Genomic DNA, 23,442 nt, shown 5'->3' on the forward strand with positions numbered 1-23,442 from the left:
TTCATATCTTATAAGAATACGAAGGCCAAAGCAATTTTAAAATAATATTTTTCATCTCTTAGTATCCGATTCACTTATAATAATTCTGAAGTAATAAAGTAAGATATTGGCATACAGATAAATTGTGGATCAATGGCACAGAATAGATGGCACAGAAATAGTCCACATTTATGTGGTAAGTGTATTTTAATCCAAAGTAAGTCACTGGGAAAAGATAATCTTTCAAGAAACAGTACAGGCACAACTGACTTCAACAAGGGAACAGAGCAAACATGGGCCCTTCCCACGCTCCATATCCCACATTTGGACTACTGATCTAAAATTATAAAACTTCTCGATGACAATGAAAAGAAGCATTTGTGACATGAGGTTGGGCAAACAGGATGTAGAAAATACTAACTACAATAGGGAAATTGATTAAATAGAATTTATCAAAGTAAAAAACTTTTGCTCTTTGAAAAAAAATGCATTTTAAAATGAAAGGCAAGTTACAGGCTAAAGTAGACATGCAGATATTCAACACACATGCACACACTCACACACATGTACACACACCACACGTGCACACACATACCCCATATGCACACACATGCACACCACACACTGACCCTCCCCCCATGCACACTACATACACATGCATGCATGCAAACACATACACGCTATAAACACACACACAAACACAAACATGTGACAAAATATTTGAATTAGCTTCTTTAAGTAAGAAACAATAAACAACTCAGAGGAGAGTGAGCCAAAGATCTGAGCAGGCACGTCACAAGTAAGTTGTAGAAATGGCTATTTGCTCACCCTCAGCAGTCATGGGAATGCAAACTGAAATTCATATTTTAGAATATCTAAAATGAAACACTATCAATAACAGAGTTTTGTCAAGGATGTGGAGTAACACGTAACAGTATAATCCAATACTTCACAAAGACCGTCTCATCCAGATTTGATGACCTAACTGAATTGGTTTCACAGACAAATTGCTAAGCACCGTTCAGGATACCTTCCCTGTCCTGGCTCTGAAAACTCCGGAATGTAGAATACGCAATGCCATAACTCCCCCACTGAGCACCAAATACTCAGGAATGACCCCTTCTTCCTTGTAATTACTCCCATCTCCAGGCCAGCTCCATCAAGCTGTCTCCACCCCATTTGGGGCCTGTAAGGTCCTTGTGGCAACTCTAGCTTGCCACGACCCTATCTGTGGATGCAGCACATTATGTTCACATCTATAAGCAGCAAAGTTTGCCTTTCATCTATCTAAGTGCATTTGTGTTACATCCTGTGATCCAAGAAACCTGTAATCATACAGAGTACCATGTAATTATGACACAAACCAGAGCAGAAACACTCTCCTGAAGAGAATGCAAACAGAAAACTCATTTCAAAAGCGTGTAGAAGTTTCTTGGCAATGAAAACACATACCCTGACTCCCAGTAATTCTATTCCTAGGAATCTATCTAGCTCCAGATTAATAAAGACTTATTCCTGCACAAAAGCTGATTCACAAATGCTCATGAAAGCAGCTCTCACACTAGTTGGGAGCTGAAAACTGAAAAGTCCGTCAGAGATGGGATGTGGCACATCCATCGAATGGAACGCTGCTCACCAATGAAAATGAAAGGCTGGTACAGGCAATAGCGCAAGTGAGTCAGAACCTGCAGTGTGAAAAGAAGCCAGAACCAACCATCTTGTTCTGTTAGCCCATCCACAGAATTTCCATACAAGTTAGATTTAAAAGAAGTGCAGCCACAGAACACAGATGCGCACATGCCTGGGGGAGGGCAGGAAGACTGAGAAATGAACTGACAATATAAAGGGGAGATATTTGCTCATATGGAATTTTTACCTCCATAAATTTGATTTAGAAAGAACATAATATATATATGTATATATATACACACATATATGTTATATATAGTTATTTCAATAATTGCTGCTTTCCAAAACTTCGAAACTGGGAATATTTTTATATTTGTTGAGTGCTGTGATTACAAATTTCCAGTTGAGTTTGAAAGAACCACGCACCCAAAATACAGAGAACTTGCTCAAACAAGCAGCCAGAAACTCTGTAGGCGCTAGGCTGGCATCGAAGCAGCTGCTCTGAGCTTCAATCAGGACTAATGAAAATCCATCTGATGAAAAGAGAAACCACTACTATTAAGCTGAGTTTTTTATTTGTAAAACAACGGGTTCATGAAGCTTTCAAATTCTGACAACTACAGATTCCATATCTACTTCTAAAATGTCACTGCTTAGATGCAGACATGAGTAATATGCGCAACAGAGTCGAGTCCAAATGCATTTCTGCTCTACTAGTTTTGTAAGTCAGCAAGATGGTTATTATTACAATAATATTTTAATATGTTAAAGTTTTATTTATATTATCAGTCAAAAAAAGATTTGCCTTTCAATCTTGAAATTTTTAATGAATTTAAATGATTTAAATGTAATGATATCATTACATATTTTACTTTGGGTGGAATTAACTTTAGGTAGCTTTGTTTTGATTCTAAGAATTAAAAGCAAACACACACACACACACACACACACACACAAAGGAAATAATTGAACTGATTTTCTATTTCAAGTGAATAATACACTGTGATAAAACTGGCATTATTTAATTTTTTTGCTACTTTTTCCTCTTGATGTCAGAACCAACATCTGGGCAGCAGTGTACATTTTGTGCAACTATAAAAAAATTCCTTGCATTTAAAAATGACTGATGCTTGTCTAGCATACAAGACCTGCTTTAAGGGAACTCACAGTTTAGAGAGGAGTTGGAGAGAAGGCCTCCTGTTGCTGTGTAGGTCAGATCAAATCTAGAGGTAGTTCAGCTTAGAATAACCACTAACCTCTAATCAGAAGCCAATGTTTCATAAGCAGTTTCTGTCTTCCTGTTGGTCTGTATCCAGTCATTGAATTCACTACAGCTCTCTGTCATCAATGACAGGACAAAAAGTTTGTGAATTCATTAATAGACTTTGAAAACTGAAAATTGTCACTAAATAGTAGCAGAACTTTCTCTACCTTCCTCTTCTTTCTGGTCCTCCTTTCTTGTTACAAATGAGAAAGGAAAGGATAATCAGTAAAATGGAAAAGCTTTAATGGATGATTGACAGTCTTGCATTGACAGTCTTGATTCAACCAGCTTGAGTATGTCAGTCAGCTTTCTGTTACTATAACAAATATCTCAGATATTCAACTTGCAAAAAAAGGTTTTATTTTGGATCATTGGCTTGTAGGTTCCAGTCCATGTCTGGACATACTCATTGATTTGAGGCACTGGAGGCAGTACACAGTAGAGTACCTCATAGAGAACACCTAGGAGATGGGAGAAGCTGGGTCCTTTAACCAGTTCAAGGGCACACCCCAATGACCCATCGCCCACCATGTCCACCTCTAGAAATTGCTTTATCTCCCAATAGTAACTCCCAGGAGTCCAGGCCTCCAAAATGAGAGCCTTTAAGGAAATTTATTATGAAATTTATGATACAAACTCTAACACTGGGATTGGGGGGAAATGTATATTTTAAAAACTAAGTTTCTTAACATTAGGGAGATGAAAGGAGGAAGATCAGGAGTTCGAGGTTATCTTCCAGTACAGAGAGTTTGGGATCAGTATGGGCCTCATAAGGCCCTGTCTCAAAAAGAAATTAAGTATTTAACATGTACCGCACCCCCAATTTTCTTGTCCTTATTTCCCAAACAATATGACAACACTTTATTTAGCACCAGCATTGTTAGAGCCTACAAATCATCTCAAGGAGGTTAAGAGTATCTAGTGGGTATGGGTGATAGGCAAAGGGCTACTCATTTTTGTCTAAGTGACTTGAGCTCTGCAGAGGTCCTAGATCCCATCCCATAGATCCCAAGAGGAGACTGTGGTTGCTTTTCTGTGATTGTACTGCCTAACAAGAAAAAACAGCCCTTAGCTCCAAGTCTGGGAGGGAGGCACAACTCAGCTCGAGTCCAGCGGCATCTTTAGAGCAGGTGGAAGAACAGCCTTCACATCACCACTCATCCCCTCCTAAGACCCCTGTCCCTTAATCCTCTTCAGTCTGTGTAAACTGTACTTTGAGTGAGACTGTCCGTGATCGCCTTTTTGGTAAGTTCCAAGTAGTGAAGTGTTGCCAGTGTAAGTAGGAATCGCACGGCAGTGCAAAGTTGCATGCTCGGAAAAGTCATGAGAGTGCAGTGCACTTTATTTTCTGTATCCCATGATCTATAATGACCACATCTGTATTCCTTTAGCACATTAAACAAATCAAATTCTCAGTTGATAAAAATTTTTAAAAGGAACTTATTGATAAAATATTTCAGGAGTAGTTAAAAAAACTTGCCCTTAACAACAGAACTACATTTTAATCATTAAAAATAAATTTATATTCTCTACAATAATCTTCTAAAGTAAAAATAGACTGGACAAAAATGAATTTCTTTAAAAAAAATATCCTTCTATCCTTCCTTTGCTTAGAAAATCTTAATGAATGAACCTTTCCTTCGGGCTTTCATCCCTCATGGGAGCTGGGAAGAGTCTTGCCATCTTCATTATTCTGAGGCTGCATTTAGATTGTGACAGCCTGGCTGCTGTGCTGATCATGGTTCAGAGAGTCAGGTGAGCAGTCGCAGTCACCTGTGAGAAGTTTCTCGGGCACTCTGGTCTCTGTGCTCCCCAGGGCCTGCAGGTTACAGCCTTCTGGGCTATTTGTAAGTGCTAAGGAATCAGTGTATTTTCATCAAAGGCTCCTGGGCGTCCATAGGGCAGGGTCTCTCAAAGCAAAGACAGGATGCTGGTGTCGCCAACCTGACCCTATGCAGAAGGTATTAAACTTGGAAATACGTTAAAGGAGACCACACTATGAAGCACTGTTGAGCTTAAGACAATTAGAAGTGGAGACAGGAGAGCTTTCTGTCTTCCTTGCATTTGTCTAGAAGTAAGCACAGATGAAAAGTCTCCCTGTCTGCTTGCTACCAGGCTGGCCTCTGCTCTGAAGATAGAACTGGAAGAATCTATAATAACAGGCTTCACTAATAGCCTTGTTGGCCATTTCGCCACCTCCCCGCAGTCGCTGACCTTAGAGACTCAAAGCCTTTCCCTTTGTTTTTTTACTGCTCTAAAAATGTTCTGCCTTTGTTTAGCATGACATATAAAGTAGAATTCAGAGCCACCTATTTGAGAACTATTCAGTCCCATGTATGTGGAAATGCATATTAATAATAATAAATGCCTATCTTCTGTTTTTCCTCTTTTGTCAGTCAATATTTTGTACCAGAGATCTCTCACTATTGTGAACCTGTTTGTTCCCTACAGTATAAAGAAAACGTAGTGTTTTACACTGTAAGCTTTACAGCATGGTTATAGTCTGCTTCCGTGTCTTTTGCCTTTGGTTACATGACTGGAGGACAGAGAGTGAAAATGAGCAAGCGCTGACTCCTGGCTTTAGGATTTCCACCTATTTTCAGCCCTTCTGTCCCAAGTTTACCTGGGTACAGACAGGTCCAGGATTTGGTGGCTCTCCTTAAAGGTGAAATCAAGTGTGCTCTTTTGAACCTTTCCTAGTCTGCTCTTCAAGTAACTATTTGTTCAAATAACTACTATCTTTAACCAGTATATAGTGGTCAAGTTCTAGCAGAGGTTAAAGTGCACGTACTTCTTTGAGAGGCATGTGGTTCTCACTATCTCGACTATCTCATTGTTCCTATTAAAGACCTGACAACATTTCCTGCCCGTCCTCCACAATAATGCTTTACTCAGTGATGGCTGATGTGCTTTCAAAAGACACTTGGTGAATGTGTGATGAAAGATAAATTCAGTTCATAGCTGTCAGGGTTAGCAAGTGGTAAATTCTCTTAAGTGAAAACAATAGTTTTAGAAAAGATGACATGGAGACACAATTTTCAGAGTTGGAGGTTTATGGATACCTCCTGAGGTAATAGACTCCTTTATACCTGAAGTTTATCTTCCTGAAAGCCAAATACGTTCAGGCTTGGCTGTTGAGTAAGAGTAGAATGTGTCTTCTGATCAACAAGGAGATTATTTTGCCTTCTGTGGCTGCCCCAACTAAAACCCTTACTTTGAATATTCAATAGCTCATTTTTCTGGAGAAGGAGACAGATTGGGCAAGTCATTCATGGTATTATTTGTCTTCAGACTGTCTACAACTGACAGGTCATTCCTACCACGATTCATCCTGTGCAAGTGATTTGGATGCAATCCAAGTTACCTCCAGTAATGGTGCCATTGATCATCCTGGGGAATGTGGCAGAGTTATCTGTCTTGGGTTGAATGGCTTTATTGTGTATTGTGACAATTGATTTCCTTTTTGCTGAGGACTCAGGCTGGGGAGATTTTAGACTACTGTATTAATGACCAAGCAGCTTTTAACAGATGAATAATGATGGTGGGGGCATGAATGGATAATCTCTGAGAGGCCAGGCCTGTGCAGCACAGCTGGAAAGTCATCCTCTTCTCCAGTCCCGATCTGCCTGCCTGAGGCTGTACAAACTGCTGTAGTGCTTTCGGGACAAATATTGGAAGCTGATTAAAAGAAATTTTGGCAATAGATGCTATGTTTTTTCCCCTTGAACCTCGCTATGTTGCCAAAGTTGCTTTCAAATTGGGTATTACTTTTAAAGAAGCCCAGGTGAAGACCTAAGAGCCAGAAGTGGAAAGGAAAGCAGTCTTGATTCCTAGACTCAAGAGTAGGTTTATAACAGATTCTCTCCTCATAATAAGCCTGCAAGTGATGTACACAAGAGTATACTCACTTTATAGATGAGGAAACTTAAAAGGATAAGCCAGGTAGACAGGAGTGAGGTGGGGCATCACAGCAGTCTAGTTCCAAGGCAGGGGTTTTTCATGATACAGCAAAGAATTCAGTCTAACTTGACAGTTCTAAGGATTGTGTACAGTACCCACAGAACTTTGCCTTCCATCAGGCCTGCCCACTTGTCCTTTCTCTCATTCTTCCTTCCTTAGGGACCCTCACCACCATCTCTCCTATTGTACAAATCTGATATAGAACTCCATTTTTAAACTCATGGTCTCCCCACACCTTACACAACCAGCACTGTGTTGGTTTGATCTCTAATACATCTCCACACTGCAATTTCTCACTGTGACTACTATCCATGTTCAAGTTCAAGCCACTGTTTCCCTACGCTGGATACTGAAATCGCTTCTATTCTGAGTACTGGCATGAGAATGGATTTATAAGGTTTGAACATAACTGTACCATTTCCATTTTAAAATCCATTGCTTAGCATCTCGTTGCCCCAGAATATCTAACTTTCTTAACAAGACATGTAAATCTTCCATAAGGAGGTGTGTGACCATTCATGCCAGGCATCATATTTCCTAAGCCTTCCTTCCTCTCAGACTCAAAGGGCCATTTTAGTCCTTCAACACACTGTGCTTCCCCCGCCACACCCACAGTCCTCCTCACTTCTTTTCTGCTCATCTATTGTCACTCATGGGTGTTCTCCTTGCATGGAGAAGAGCCCTTATCACACAGTTACCCTCACCTAGACTGTGCTTCTAGAGTCCTTTCTATTTGCCATCTTATTTTTGGAGGCATGCAGAAGAAGGTCAGACAGGTTCTACTGAATGAATTTATGAAGGATTTAAGGTCCATTGTTTTATTTCATTGTCACTAACATCTATTCACGTACCTGCAGTTAATACCACCAGTTTATAGGTATAGAAAAGAACATGGAGAGAGCAGATTAATAGATCAAAGTTCTGCTGAGAAGACGTCACTCTACCACTTGCTTTTCATGTCATGGATAATTTAAGTTGTCTGAAACTATTTTGTTACAAATGTAAAGAAGTATAATATATTGTAGAAGAAAGCTATCTGGGATATTTTAAGTTTAGACGTTTGTTATTGAGATGATGAGCTACTCTTTTCTAGGAGCTAATAGGAGTCTAGTAGGGTTATAACAAAGTCAGAGGCTGTATGAAGCTGGACAGCATTTTGTTAAACAACACGGAAACATTATCAGTTCATAAAAATGCTTCAAGTCTTTAATCTAATCATCACACTCTTGAGAATCTGCTCAAATGAAATCATTCAAAAGCAAACCAAGGCCACATACCCAGCGATGCTTTTCCTATCTCCCTCCCCACTCCCATCATAGTTCAAATAGAACCACAAATCCAAGTTATTTACAAGGCAAGCTCCCCTCTAGAGTATGAGCTCATTAAGAGCATATTCTATAACTGACTCATCTTTGTATTTACAAAGAAATAAATACAAATAAATAAAAAAGAACTTCAATGTTTTATAAATAGCAATCAAAATGTGCACGTGCATACATACACAGATACCTTTCTAAAATCGAAAAGGAGAACTAAATGTGCAACAAAGAGCATGTTTAACATGGCGCCTCTGCAATGCCTACACTCACAGTGCAACATGACTAGAGCTCTAGGTTCTGAGGACAGCCAGAAGTGGAACAGGCTTGTTCCTGAAGCGGGCCAGGCAAAGTTTCACAAGTGAGGACTTTGAGGGACATGTCTTCAGAGATTCAAAGAGGATTACAAAGAGGTAGAGATGGGGAAGGGGACACCACCAGGGCTAGTGCTCAGAAAGCTCAAAGTGCACACTATAAAATGGAAATGGCCACGCCTAGTAGAAACTAGTTCTTTGTCATTTGTAACCTCAGAAACATAAATAAAAGCACTGACTAGAACTGTACTTAAGCCCAGAAAAGTTATTTATTTTAATAAACTGGTAGCACCTGTTTTGGGGAAGCCTGTCTCTAACAATTGTTTTATAAAAATGAGCTGGTCATGGTCGCACAGCCTTTGCTACACAGTGAGACACTGTCTCTAAGCAAGCAAGCAAGCAAACAAATAGAATTCTGAACCAGTGTTGGCAAACTAATGTCTTATTTTAAATTGTTCTTAAAATCGCTAAGAAGGGCTGCTAATTCAAAGGTCTGAGGAGGAGGTGGAAACAACTAAATTCTTGAATTTTTAAAAAATGGTTTTTGTTTATTATTTTTATTTTATGTCTATGAGTATTATGCCTGCATGTAGGTAAGTGCACCTGTGTTGTGCAATGCCTGCGGAGGAGAGAAGAGGCTGTCAGATCCCCTGGAACTGGAGTTATGGACAGTTGTTAGGTACCATGTAGGTGCTGGGATTCGAACCTGGGTCTTCTGCAAGAGCAATCAGTATTCTTAACTGCTGAGCCATCTCTCCAGCCCCTAAATTCCTGAATTTAAGAGGTCAAACATCTACTCCTCTTGATTTGGTCTGTTGTAAATGAGATCTCTCTTCTGATGATAAGGAACATGGAGGCCTGGAGCAGGCAACAGGAAGCCCAGAAACAGTATTAATTATGCATGCAGGAAAAGACTTATCACAGAGGAGGGGGCATCCACATGCTTCACCAAATACAAAGAATAACTAATGCTCAGGGAGCTTTTTAAGGAAGAATGGGATGTCACCTGGATCATTCCTACAAAATGGAAGTGCATGAATCAAGACAGACATAAAAGGAAGTCTTTGGAGTGGAGTTCTTGATTTGGGTTAGGGAATACTAAGAAGCTACATAAAGCTTTTAAGTATTTTTAATTTTGTGTATTCACTGTTAGGAAATCTGATGATTAGTGAAGTATCCAGGTCACACTGGCTCCATTTTTTTAGCAGCCTCCATCTTGTCAGCCTTAAGTCTCTGTTCCTAGAAACTGTAAATCTCCTTTGCCCCATACTGCGGGCTAAGATTAAGCAACCCCGGACATGCCTTGCTTATCTGAGTCTAACAGAAACCAACCGAAATTCCTGACCATAAAAGGGCCTCCAGAGGCCGATAGGGGCACCCTACTGCAAAAGGAAAAATTGAGACATTCCAGGCGGCTGACCATGATTATAACCAATGAAATTTCCCCCTGTGCAAGGAATTCAGAGTTATCCAATCAATTCAAAGGTCGCCCAGTTTGCACAGGCTTTTTCAAGAGTACCCAATAAAAATCCCCACTCATTGTTGGTTGGGGCCAGACTCCATTCATTGGCTCCTTGAGTGTGTGCCTGACTGGTCGACTGGCCGTTCAAGAATTGGAATGCTTTTCAATAAAATCTCCTAAATTTCGAATTTTGGTGAGTGGTCTCCAATCATTCCTGAACCTCGGACCCAACAATTAGAAAGTCATTTCTCTAGTCCTCAGGATCTGGAAGAGCAGAATTGTGTGTTTTCTTTGTAACTAAGATTCATTATGTTCCTTTATTTTATCTCCAAGACAACAGTACATTTTTATGCTTACCTTTATTAACGAACTGCCCAGAATGAGAGAACACATTTGTCTTAATCTTTTCTAACTTAATTTACCATTCAGCACTCATTTTCTCTTTGCCCTAACATTTTCAGTTTTTCATTATGTATTTCTATGAACTCTCAAATCTCTAGAAAAACAAAAAATATAATTAATAGAGTTAGAAATGCATTTAATTCTTAAATTATCTCATTCTGTGTTAAAGCCTTACAACTCTACTGTGTTTTTCTCTAATTAAATATGACAAGGAGGAAATACCCAACAAGTGTGTGAAAGTGTGAGGCAAGGCCAGCAGTGATCCTCACAGGGAGATCCAGTGCACACAAGAAAAATACATGAGGAGGAAGGGCTTAAAAAGCAAAGGCTCAGGCCGTACCCAGACTGTGTGAACCCAAAACTCCAGAGTATGGCCCAGCAATCTGTCTGACAAGCCTTCCAGGTGATCTTTGTGCACACACTGCCTTGTTAACCAATGGTGTGAGGGAGCAGATAGAGTGTGCAGAGAAGCACCGTTCATGCAAAAGACCAGGAGTCACTTCCTGACTTTCTCCCTGTGTTTTCAGACCTTCTGGGAAGTGAACTCATAAAGCAGATGAGCCTAGAATGACAGAGCTTGAAGGAGAAAAACTGGTGGTTGTCCTATAGGGGAAGAGTAACCAAAGATACTCTGAAGTATGGTCACCGGACAGCTGGACACCCACAGTCTGAACATGGAAATCTAGAGTGTAGAAAAATGAGAAAAATGTCATCATGGACTTCTGCTGTGCTTCCATGCTTGCTATTCTCTACAGCTTCCTAACTCAAGCTTAAAATAAAATAAAGGTTGTTCCACAATGAACCAAAATCTAACCTAGAAATAAACCTATGTAAGAAATATCTGGGATTCAGTCAATCACAAACAGCTGAGCTGTTGCCAATGTTTGGCAGTCTGTTGATCAGACCACACCCAAATAAGGCAAATGCTTTCTCCTACCATGCCCATATAAGGCAGTCCTCCAACTGCAGCCAATCAGGTGTAACAACTGGCTGTTCAAACTGCTGATGGAGCTCTCTCAACCTCTTCTGGTTCTGAGTGTTGCTCAATTTGATTCATTAATTGTTTTTCGAGCAAACAAACTCTGTTAAATTTAATTTGTCCAAAGTTCTTATTTTAACACAAAGTATACACTCAAAGGGGCCTTAACTTCAATAGGCTTAAATGGGAGTAAAACTTTCTAGAACTGTCATGTGCACGAGACCTACTTGGGATAGAATAGTTGATCTCAAAGGGAAGATGAAAGAATGTTTAATCAGACCAGCATTGGGTATAAGTTGAAGGAAATTGTCAAAACCTTGCTGTGGTAGTTTACATGAAAAATGACCCCATAAGCTCATGTATTTCAACACTTGGTCCCCTGATGATGGTGCTGTTTAGGGAGGTTATGAACCTTGCTGGAGGAAGCGTGTCACTAGGGGAGGGCTTTGAGAGTTTATAGCCTTACCACACTTCCAGTTTGCTCTCTCTTCTATGTATGGTTGAAATGTGATTGCTCAGATTCCTGTTCAGGCCACTTACTGCCATATGAACTCTTCTTCTGGAAGTATAAGCCAACATAAATTATTCTTTCTATATGCAGCTTTTGGTCAGGGTGTTTATTGCAGCAACACTAAAGGAACTAATGCACTTGCCATGTCTGTCTTTTTAAGAGACCACCAACATTTTTAGCACTATTGTTTAGGTGCACTGTATGTACATTCCATAACACTTATCCATGGTAGTGTATAATAAAAAAATTGGGGGGAAGTTTATTTTATTACATAGCCTTTATAACCCAATTAATTTTTTTGTCTTTTTGAAGAATTTAACACATATCATTACCTTAGTAAAGTTCCTTTTGCCTACATACAGTAAATCTTAGTCTGATCCTAGCCCTAGTCCATAACCAGTAGATTTTTCTGTTCATATAAATTTGCCTTCTAATAGCATTTCAAATAAATTTGATCATTAAACATGATCTTTTAAAACTGGCTACTAAGGTTCATCCATGTGGTAGCACACATTGTTAGTTCATCTCTCTTATTGCTAAACAATATTCAATTGTTAAAACATTTTGTATACCTGTTCACAAAGACTGATGGACATTTCAGTGTATTTAGTGACCGTTAAGAATGCAGCTAGGTGTGGTGGCACATGTGTATAATGCTGGTACTCTACAGGCCAGGAGTTTAAAATCAGCTTCAGCTGCCTAAGAATGTCTCAAAAAATAGAAAGAATAATCCTATTATAAACATGTGCATAAACATCTTTGTGGGGACATATGCTCATAATTTTAAAGAAATATTTATTTATTTTTATTTTATGTGTATGAGTGTATTGCCTGCATGTGTGTAAATGCACTCTTGTTGTATGCAGTGCCCAAGGAGTTCAGAAGATGGCCAGAAGATGGCGTTTGATCCCCTGGAACTGGAGTTACAGATGGCTGTTAACCGCTATGTGGGTGCTGGGAATTGAACCTGGGTTCTCTGCAAGAACAGTTTGAGCTCTTAAGCCCTGAGCCATTTCTCCAGCCTCATGCTCATAATTTTTTAGGACAGAATTGTAAAATGGAATTTTTGGGGTGTGTGAGATGTTTTGTCTCATTTTGAAGGATAATTGCTTCCATGGTGGCTGTTCTATTTGGCATCCCACTAGTGATATTGTGGGTTCCGGTGTTTCCATCTTCTCTAACATTAGTTTGTCTGGCTTCTTATGGTGATTATTTTTATGTATCTCATTTTGCCCTTTGCTTTTATTTCTCTAAAGGCTAATAAGGATGTCATATGTGGTTATTTGCATCTGTTCATCTCCTTAACAAAGTGTGCATTCAACTCCCTGGCTCATTTCTATTATGCTGGTTTTCTTTAAGTTGTGTGAGTTCTTTATAAATTCTCGATGTGTCTTTTATCAAGCATATGATTTCAAATTATTTTCTCACACTTTGTGGCTTGCACTATCATTATTCTTGTGGTATGTTTTGAAATACAAAAGATTTAAATTTTCACGATATTCAGTATTTTGTTTGCCTTTTATGGATGGTCATTTTCATGACAAATCTAAGAACTATGCCAACCTAAAGTGATAATACATTCTATACTTATCTAGAGGACAAGTAGTTTAAGCTTTTATTTCAATCTGAGGTTCACTTGTGTTAGTGTTCATAGATGGTATGACATAGGTCAAAGTTCTTATCTCTTTTTTAAATCATCTATGTACTTGGCCCTGAATGATTTTTGTACTGTTTTATCCCCAATAAAATATTTTATTATCCTGGTTGAAAACAAATATGTAATAAATTACCTTTTTTTGCTTGAATATATTGCATATATTAATTTAATATACATGAAATTTAACATATTTTAATATAGCATGAATATATTAATTTATATCTACATGCCTTTTCATATATATGCTAATTACACAGACATAAACACACTAAATCTTTGTGCCAGGCATGGTGGCTCAGGCTTTTAATCCCTGCCCTGGGGAGGTTAAGGCAATAAGCATACCACAAACATCAGGATTTTATAATACATAGTCAGTTTCAGGTCAGTCTGAGCTACATAGTGAGATCCTGTCTCAAAACAAAGAAATAAATATTTTTGTATCAATACTCTACTACATTTATAATTGTCTAATGTATTCTGAAGTTGAATAGCTACATTTTTACCAACTAAAAGAACATGAACTTGGGTCAGTAGGGAGGTGCGGTGGTCCTGAGAGGGGTTGGGGGAGGAAGAAAAGACATAAAAATACATTGCATAAAATTCTCAAAGAATTAATAAAATATGAATACACAGAACCAATAGGATATAGACATTTACTTGAAAAAGTTGATTTGTCCATCCTTCATGGAATATCTAATTTATTTATATTTCTTATTCTTTTTCAGAAATACATTACAGTTTTCAGTGTAGGCAGCATACACATCTTTACCTAATACATTCCTGTGTAGTGTATTCTTTTTGATACTACATCAAATGGAATTGGTGTGTTCTTGGAATTGGTGAATAAATTCAAATGGAATTTATTTATTCTTATTTTTCTTGAGGCAAGGAATTTCTGTGTAGCCCAGGCTGACTTCCAAGTCACAACGTTCTTGCCTCAATCTTCTGAGTGATGGGATTACAGGTGTGAGTTAGTGTTCCAGCAGCCCTGAAAGCCCGTTGGGGGAAAGTTGTACCTCCTAGTCATAAGAATGGAATCTTCCTCGCTGGAGATATGCCATTGTCTCCTCCCTTAAGAGTTAATCCAGTTGGGCAGGTCAGTCACCTGCCTAGGGACTATCCCTTTGAAAATCAGATCTCCCTGAAGCCAGGCTGCATTCAGTGGTAGGAGGAATGATTATTTGTTTAATGAAATACTGTACTTTCCCTCCCGGGACTCTTTGTACAACCCCTTCAGAGCTGCAGACATGCAACTTCCTAAGTCTGATGGCTTTTTTAATTACTTGTAAAATCATACCCTTCCATTCCTTCTTTCTATCTCCTTTCTAAGCATGTTTTCTTAACACTGTGGGCTTCAGTCCCTCTCCAACATGTGGCTGTTTGTTCTTCATGTATCTGACCTCCATGCTGGCTTAAACAATGTGCGTTGTTGTTTTTCTTTTCTTTTCCTTCTCTGTTTGTTCTCCTCCTCCCAGCAGTGGCCAAGATTTGCAGCTTGCCTGCCCTGAGATTTTTTGTTACACTCTGATAAAACTGTCTTTAAGCTTCCACTTGAGTCTGGTCTTAAATTTCGTTATTAATGAGACTAAGCTCCACAAAAAGGAAACCTGATTTCCCCAGTATCGTATGGCAACCACAAAAGGATTCCCCAAAATTTCTAATAACACTAGCACACCATGTAGAGAATTGTTTTTTGAATTTAGGTTTTCTTATTCGTTGCACACTATGCAAATTGACTTATTTATCTGGCATCATTCTTTATTAGTCCCAGGAAGTATATATTCCCTGAAATTTTTCACATTCAGATTCATGCTCTCTCCCTTTCTGCCCCTGTCCCTCTCTCTGTGTCTCTCTGTGTCTCTCTGTCTCTCTCTCATATTACAATACTGGTCTTGAGTAAGAAGTGTTGTGGGGACATTCATATAAGCCATTAGCTGTGAATTATTCAGTTATCATGTATCAAATTGCAAAATTCCTTTTTGCAAGTAATTTATTAAGAACATTAGCCATGATTAAGTGTTGGATTTTGTCAAACAACTTCTCTGGATCAATTGAAGTTTTTGTTTTCTTTATCTTGTTAATGCAGTATAATTCATTCATTGATTTTTTTTTTTTCAGATATTAAGTCAACATACCATTCCTGGACTAAATCCCAATTGTTCCAGAGCTAACTCTTTGTCATGGTATTGGATTCAGATTATTAACATGCCCTTAAAGAGCTTTCCATCCAGTTCACAGAGCGAATGCATCTAGGGTTTTCTTTGCTGTATGGTCCCCTGCTGTAGTTTAGTTAGGGTCAGAATCAACAAAGACCCAATCAGGAAGTGTTCCTGTGTCTCTTTCCTGAATCAGTTTGTGAAGAATTGCTATTATTTTTTAATTATTTCAGAGAATTCACCTGAGAAAGCACATGGACCTGGGCTTTTATTTGTAAAAAAAACTTCTGAATATTGATTGGAATTTGTATTTGCGTTTTTCAAGAAATTTGTCCACCTCTTCCAGCTTTTCTAGCTTCCTGGCACAAAGCTATTCGTGATATTTCTTCATGGCTGTTTTTCTTTTTGGAGGATGGCTAGTGACATCCCTTTGACTATCTTCACTTGTCTTTTTTATGAGTTTTTTTGGAAAATATAGCTAAGGCTGTGTCAATTTTATTTCTTCAAATAACTTCTATAGAATTAGCAACTTGGCTGTAATGAACCTTTCCTAAGCATCTGCATTTTCTATTTAGTTGATTTCTGCTTACATTCTGCTGGGTTCTTGCTCCAGTCGGCTTTTGGTATAATCTGCTATTCTTTCAGTAGTTTCTTAGGGTAGAAGTTTATCTCACTGATTTGAAAGATGAATTTCCTTCTAAGCTTTACGTTAGCGTCAATTCATCAATTATGACATGTGGTTTTCATTTCTTTTTTATCAGTTCAAAGTACGTTCCTATGATTTCTTCTTTGACCCATAGGTAATTTAAAATATACTAATTTAATTACCAAATATTTTCAGATTTCCCAGGTTTTCCTGTTTCTAATCTTAAATTCATTCTGTTGAATTCCATGTGTTCAAGGATTATACTTTGCATGGCTATGCCTTTCTAATTTATTGGGAGTTGTTTTATGGCTTAGCACTGGATCCACCTTACAGTGTCCTCCTACAGTTGGCAGAGTGAATATTCTCCAGGTGAATGGTATACTCTAAATGCCTATCATCTGAGTTGACTCTTCTATAACCTTGCTAAACTGCTGGCTAATTTTTCTATTCATTACTGTTTATTGAAACTTCAAAATACAATGATTTAAGTTTCTACTTCGCCTTTGAACTCTACAAATTTTACCTCATGTATTTTAAGCTTTACTGTTAAGAGCATCCACACTTCATGTTTCCCCATTTCTTCTTTTGCCTGCTTCTTCTTGAATGCCTTTTTAAAAATTATAAATGTTTTTTGTGTCATGCTTAATTCCTTAGTTGATTTTCTTAGTGATATAGGAATTATAAGATGCATCTTAATTTGTAACAATGGACTTCAAGTTAATTTTAATTTATTTTTCTTAAAATAGGGAACTCTTTTTCTTTGTTCATTTTTTTCTCTCATATGTGCAAAGGCAGACACTGCCATGGGACCATAATGTGATGGGAATACTGGCAGCAGGCCATTGTGTGCAATGCAGTGAGCACAGGTGTTGCTTTGATAGGACGTGGGAAGACCATGGTATCCGGAGACCAAGAAGCCCCACTACCCTTTCCTGCCCTTTGTATCTCTGTGCCCTATTTCAGTGTATTAGAATCATAATCATAGGTATCTGTGAGAACTGTGTATTACACATATTCCTCAAGCTGGATGGGTTACATTTGATGAACAAAGACGGTCAATTTTAATAAAGTTCAGTTTGTCAGCTTTTTTCTTATGCTTGACACTTTTAGTGTCTTATTAAGTCAATTCTTACCTGCTCAAAGTTATAAAGATATTTTGTGTTTGCCTCTAAAATCATTATTGTTTTAACTTTCATATTTAAATCTGCAGTCCATTGGGAACTGATATTTTCTTTTATTTTGTATGCAATATGAGGGATGAGTAGAGGTATTTTTTAAACTTGTTTGCTTTTCAGTTGGCTAAACACCATTTATCAGATGGATGGTCCCTTTGCCCATTGTGCTGGGGTGTGGTCTGAGCCATACAGCAAGAGATCTTACACCCATTGGTCTTCACTCACTGTATTCTGGTATTTTTGTCAGTCAGTGTGCCATTGGGGCCACACAACAAGATGCTATGATTTCCAATAAGTTCTTCTGCCTCAGTCTACATTCCTAGAACATGCTCTTGCATATTTTAAACTTTGATATTCCTGTTCAGTTTTTAGAAACAATCTGGTGATTTCCACATAGGAAGAAATTTAGTAAATATTTTACTGGAATTCTACTGACTCAACAGATTCATTTTAAGGAGCTAAGATTCTTCACATTGTTGAGTCTTTTTAATTAATATGGTGAGTTCCTCTATTAGACCTTATTGGACTTCTTTCAGTAAACTTTGCAATTCTACCCTGGAGATATTGCACAGTTTATTAAGATTTACTTCCATTTACAAAACATGTATGATATTTGAAACCGTCATTTTAAATTCATTTCTATGTGTTTATAGTGGGTATATAGAAAAGGTTTTATGGTGGCAGTGGCAGTCCTAGGGATTGAACCTAGGGCCTGCCACATGCTAAGCAAACATTCTATCATTGATATATATCCCCAGCCCTGATTTTACTTTAAATTTTGAGACAGGGTCTTGCTAAATTCCCCAGGCTGACCTTGATGATCCTCTTCTGTCATTCTAAAAGTGCCCAGGGTTATAGGCTTAGGCCATCAGACCTGGCAATCAGAGATTTTTAAACATTGACCTGGCTAAACTTGATAAAACCAACTACCCATTGTGATATTTTGAAATTCCTTTATTTCCTTATTCCTTTATGGACACATCAAGTCATCTGTAGATAATAACAGTGTGTTCATATGAGACTGGAACTCTTTCTTTGATAAAAAATTTGGAAGGATTCAAGAATAAGATCATCCAGGAGCAAGCATTTTTTTTGTGAGCAGAGCCTGATATGAACTCCACACTCCCCCTTTCTGTTTTTCTGACAAACAACTCACTCCATAAGTCTTCCCCATAGTCATATCTTATCTGGAAACAAATGCACAGGAATACAAAAAAAAACTCTATCGTTTTACCACTCAGTTCTTCACACATTTTCTGTATGTAGTACATACAATCATTTAAAATTTGAGTTTTCATCTTAAAATCCCATGTTTTTCATTCACACCCCCCAATTCTATATTTTCTTATGAAGATAAAACTATAAAAAACTATTACCAAATACTAGTGAGACTTTAGGGAAGAACACAGCCTTTACACCCAGTGCTTTTGTGCTTCTGGGATACCCTGTGTCTGTAAGGCCACAGCATCCATTCAGAGCAGAGGGATCACTCGTGTGATCCACGTGCCTACTTAATGATGACACACACACCCATGATCAAGGACTATAAAGGACGGGTTGCTGTGAACTTCTGAAAAGTATTTACCACCAGAGAAGGCTGAGCTCCAGAAGTCAACACAGCCCACCCACTATTTGCAAAGCTGTGGAGGTGGGGGAGAAAACAAGCTGCCACAAGGTATTCATTGTATCAAAAGATAAAAAATCCTCGAGAGATTGATCTACACAAGTCAAGAAAGTGAATAGATTAAATGGTATTTGATTTGTGATCATTTATTTATATTCAAGACTTTCTTGGTTTCAAACTTTTGCTCTTTTGATGCAAGTGATTGTGGCAGTCAGAAATTGAATTTTAATTTCCCTTTTCTTGGGAGAAGAGCTGTTTAATGTTCTAGGTCAAGATATACCAGGATGAGGAGGACAGTCTGCTCTGCAGAGGACAGAGTCAAAGATCAGTGTTCTATCCAAGCTAAGACTACCCAAACATTTAATTTCATATAGAGCATCTACTTCTGATGTCCTCTAATCAATGGCATATAAAAATAGTATTTCCTTACAAAAACATCATTTTGGTATGTAGGAAGAAGGGTTGGACTACAGTAAATCATTCATTTATTTCAGGCAATTATTATAGAGAATTCATTTCTGATAAAAACAGATTTCATTTTCAAGCAAGTATTTTTCAGTCAGATTTCAAGACCAGATTTTCCTTGTCAAGGACTTTCTGGTAATAAAATAAAATTTTATAATAGTGGTACAATTAGACATCACTCAATTATAGCTGTAGGCAACAAAGTAAGTTGCTGTTCTTTCATATGATCAGCTCAAGTCTCTTAATGCAAAGTTTTCCCTGGTTTAAACCTAGTTTATAAAAATATCACCAACCTTCTAAAAATCTTTAATAGGCTACCACAAAAATCATACGCCATGGCTTATCTAAACTGTCTCTAAAAGTATATAGGTAAACAATAGGTAGATATTTAGAAGTTTACTTCCAGTGATACTGCCATGCAAGTACTTCCAAAACCATCATTTCATTGTAAAACACAGAGACTCTCTGAGTTTGCTTTAGTTTATAGCTCCTTTTTAAAGAAACAAATTTTGGTTGTGAGCTTCAGCCTTTAAGGGCTGTGCCAGCTCACATTTACATGATGGAGTTCTACTCAGCAGTAAAGAAAAGTGAAATCATGGTATTTTCAGGTAAATGGATGGAACTAGAAGCTGTTATACTAAGTGAAGTAACACAGGCAGAAGAAAAGCAATGTACGTTCTCTTTCATTTATGGATCTTCGCTCCAAATCCTTAGATGTGAGTATATCATCTGGTGTAACCGTCGGAGGCAGGAAACTGGAAACAAATCATGGGAGTAAAGAGGAAGAAGGAATTCAGCAGAGGGGAACAGTGGGAAAAAGGTGCAGGTGTTATCAAGGGGGAAATGGGGAAAATTGGGGTACTTTAACTGGGGAGGGAGGAGGGAAGATTATACAGGGGAGAGAGAGGAAAGATAAGTAAAGCTTAGGTGGTGTGAAAATTTTAATTAAAAACATATTTTGGTTACTCAAAAATAAAATTATATCTAAAATGTTTTTAAAAAGTTAAATGCAAACAGAGATAAACTACATTAAACATTTGTAAAAACATCAACACATGACAAAGAATTAATTCAAATATATTTTAAAGGTCTTTGGATGACTCTGTCTCATACCTGGGATAAATCCTATGGGCAAAAAAAAAAAACAAAAAAAAAACCTTCTAAGGAATTTGATCTCTACTTAGAAAGTTCGCCTTGGTGGTAGAATGAATGGACGTCACTCTGTGCAAAGTAGCATTTGTGCTACTGAACCACGCATTTGCAGAGCAGGATTGTCAGGTTAGAAGGACAGAGAATGAGAGAGATGCACCAAACATGGAAGACATCAACGTTAGGCAAATGTAGAAAGGGTAGGCAACTGCTTACTGGAAAATTTTTTCACCTCTTCACTGACCTGGAGATTTCTTCCAATAGAAAGGAAAATTAAAAGACACAGGAGTGAGATTCTGACGTCTCGTCTCTTGAAGCCACCCTAGCTTAGATTCCATGATAGCTAATGCCATCACATTGTTACCAGTCTTAATGGAAAAGAGAAAACTGAATAATACCAGATACTTGGGATGCCAAATACCTCAGGTGTGAGTGTTTAAGCCACTAACTTGCTCGCTTAGTATCATTTGTCTAGAGGAGAGATGATTCTCTAACCCCACCTCCTGCAGCAGGAAAGGAAAACCAAGCCAGCCTTGGCAATCTTCTGATCATCTGAAGTGCTGACCCCAGCTCCCTACCTGGCTAGTATAGTGTCACATGTCAGCTCCTAGGAGAGCCTGCTAGTCTGGCTACCTGCTTCTGTCCTTCCATGACTACATTCTCTTCATTATTGGTCATATTAGCAACGTAAACTCTATCGATTCCCCACCATCCCATCATAGTATTTTGATAGTCTCTCTTTATATACTCAGTGTTTAAAAGTGTCTCTGTTATTATCTACTGGAATCACTCCCCATGGTTTCTTCATAAATACAACATAACCACCAACCTCATATGAAAGACACTCTACTACTTTCCTTGAATATTGGCTACTTGCAATCAGAGGACTGAACATGCCATCCCCCATCCTTAATGTATTTCTTACACATTGGTCTTATTCTTTCAAGGCTATCTATTTTCATCAGAAACTTCCTCTCTTCTATTTATATATTTCAAGAGAGTTATAATGTGTTGTAGAGAAATTTGAATATGTGTGGGGACCTGTAGAGAAAGGTTTCTGTGGAACCTCATGGACCATGCAGTTTTAATGGCATAACTAAATACTCTCAAAATTGCTGGGGACACCATTGACACCCATTTATAACCATGAACTCCAAGCTCACCTGCTACTTACAAGGCCCATGTCACATACCCATCCAGCTTTGGTCTAGAAACACACATTTAACAGACTGCAGACATCACAAGTTGGCCCTGCAATACTCCCATTTGGGATCCTAGAAGCATATGCCATACCCTAAGGAACATCATCAATCCATAAAGTCTGATCTCTCATATCAGGAAAAGACACTCAGACACTGAGCCACTGATCAGATTTGATTCTGTTCTCTCCAACGCTACCTTCAATGTCACCAACTGAGTTCTTATCCCCTGATCCATTTTGATCCAGAATGTACTTTCATCAAACACCCTCCTGAAGAGCCAGGCCCACATGATCCTGCCTGCCTCAGCTGACAGAAAAATACTCCCTATTCAGAAGAGAAACACTCTTCCTTGACAGCTTGGGATCAAGAACTTCCTGAGATTTATTTTCATAAACTGGGTTTGCCTTTTGATGTATGAAGGGTTTTCCCTGGGAAAAAAGAGGGACCTTTCTTTCCTGCCCAATTTGCTTATGAAAAATATTCAATTATGTTGCAAGTTTAATTCACTTAGTAATGAAAAGCAAATGAGCCCAACCAGCTTGTTTGATTTGTATTGGAAAGAGAAAAACAGCTTTGCAAGAACAAATAAAGTTAAATGAAAACAAGTGACTCTCCTTAATGGTTGAATTGCATTTCTTCCCCCAAGAACTTCTTATTAGCCACAAGCCATGGGGCTGACACCAGTAAGACAGAGCGATCTGATGTGTAGCAGCCCCCGCCTGTATCTACCACTGGCCTACATGGACGCACATCTGCACAAGTTGCACCCACAGGAGAGAGCACAGCTGGGGCTGGAGACCGCAGGGTCCCGATGGTGTTCCACTTACAAGGGTGGGGGGATGGAGGGGTAGTGCTGGAGATCCAGCTGTCTGATGGTGTTCCACCTACCGTTTTTGCAGATAGGGCAGCACTGATCCGGCTCGTACACAGGGTCCACACACTCCGTCTGGGGGCACGCCGACACTGTACACAGCACTTCGCCGTTGGCTTCACAGCGGCACCGCTCACACGGAGATACCTGAGACACAAGCCCATGGTCAGGGTCACACCTCCCACAAGCTCACCCTTTGAAATCTTATTTTCATTCTTCGGTGTGAAGACACCCACCCTTTAGGACATTTTTTTAAGTGCCTGGGTCCAGCTTTTTCCAAGGGTGCAGGTAGACTCCAGGTGCTAACAGGTTGACTTAGGTGCAAATAAAGGCTCTCACTAGGGCAGGTGGTTGGGCTCTGCCCCTCAGTTCCAGGCAGGGCCACTCTCTGATGAAGGGACTTCTATATTAGCTTTCTTTTGAAGAAATATCTCTGTTGCTTTCCAAAGACAATAAATTCCTACTGACTTCTTGTTAAAAAACTCACTTTCCTATAACTCTGACAACTTCCCACTCACTCAACCTAGCATGTGGTGCTGCTTTTATATTAAGTAAGGGGGCAGGAAGAAGGGAAAGTAGGAGAAACTCAAGAGGTCCTCTGGAAACAGGTCCCTTGCTGCAGAACTGTGATGCTCTGAACTCTTGTAATCATGCTAAATGTCCTACTTAAATGGCTGGTGT

At 38.7% G+C, this 23,442-nt stretch overlaps 1 protein-coding gene across 1 annotated transcript in view; it reads right to left on the minus strand.

Moving 5' to 3' along the window:
* Window positions 1-23,442, minus strand: part of Vwc2 (von Willebrand factor C domain containing 2) — a 152,520-nt gene that overhangs the window by 107,003 nt on the left and 22,075 nt on the right. Inside the window, exon 2 of the mRNA XM_008849276.2 lies at window positions 22,779-22,908. Coding sequence (XP_008847498.1) covers window positions 22,779-22,908 — 130 coding nt within the window. The remainder of the gene's footprint in view (window positions 1-22,778; window positions 22,909-23,442) is intronic.

The sequence above is a fragment of the Nannospalax galili genome, unplaced genomic scaffold (assembly GCF_000622305.1).
Source record: "Nannospalax galili isolate Female #2095 unplaced genomic scaffold, S.galili_v1.0 scaffold304, whole genome shotgun sequence".
In the NCBI taxonomy this organism is placed as follows: domain Eukaryota; kingdom Metazoa; phylum Chordata; class Mammalia; order Rodentia; family Spalacidae; genus Nannospalax; species Nannospalax galili.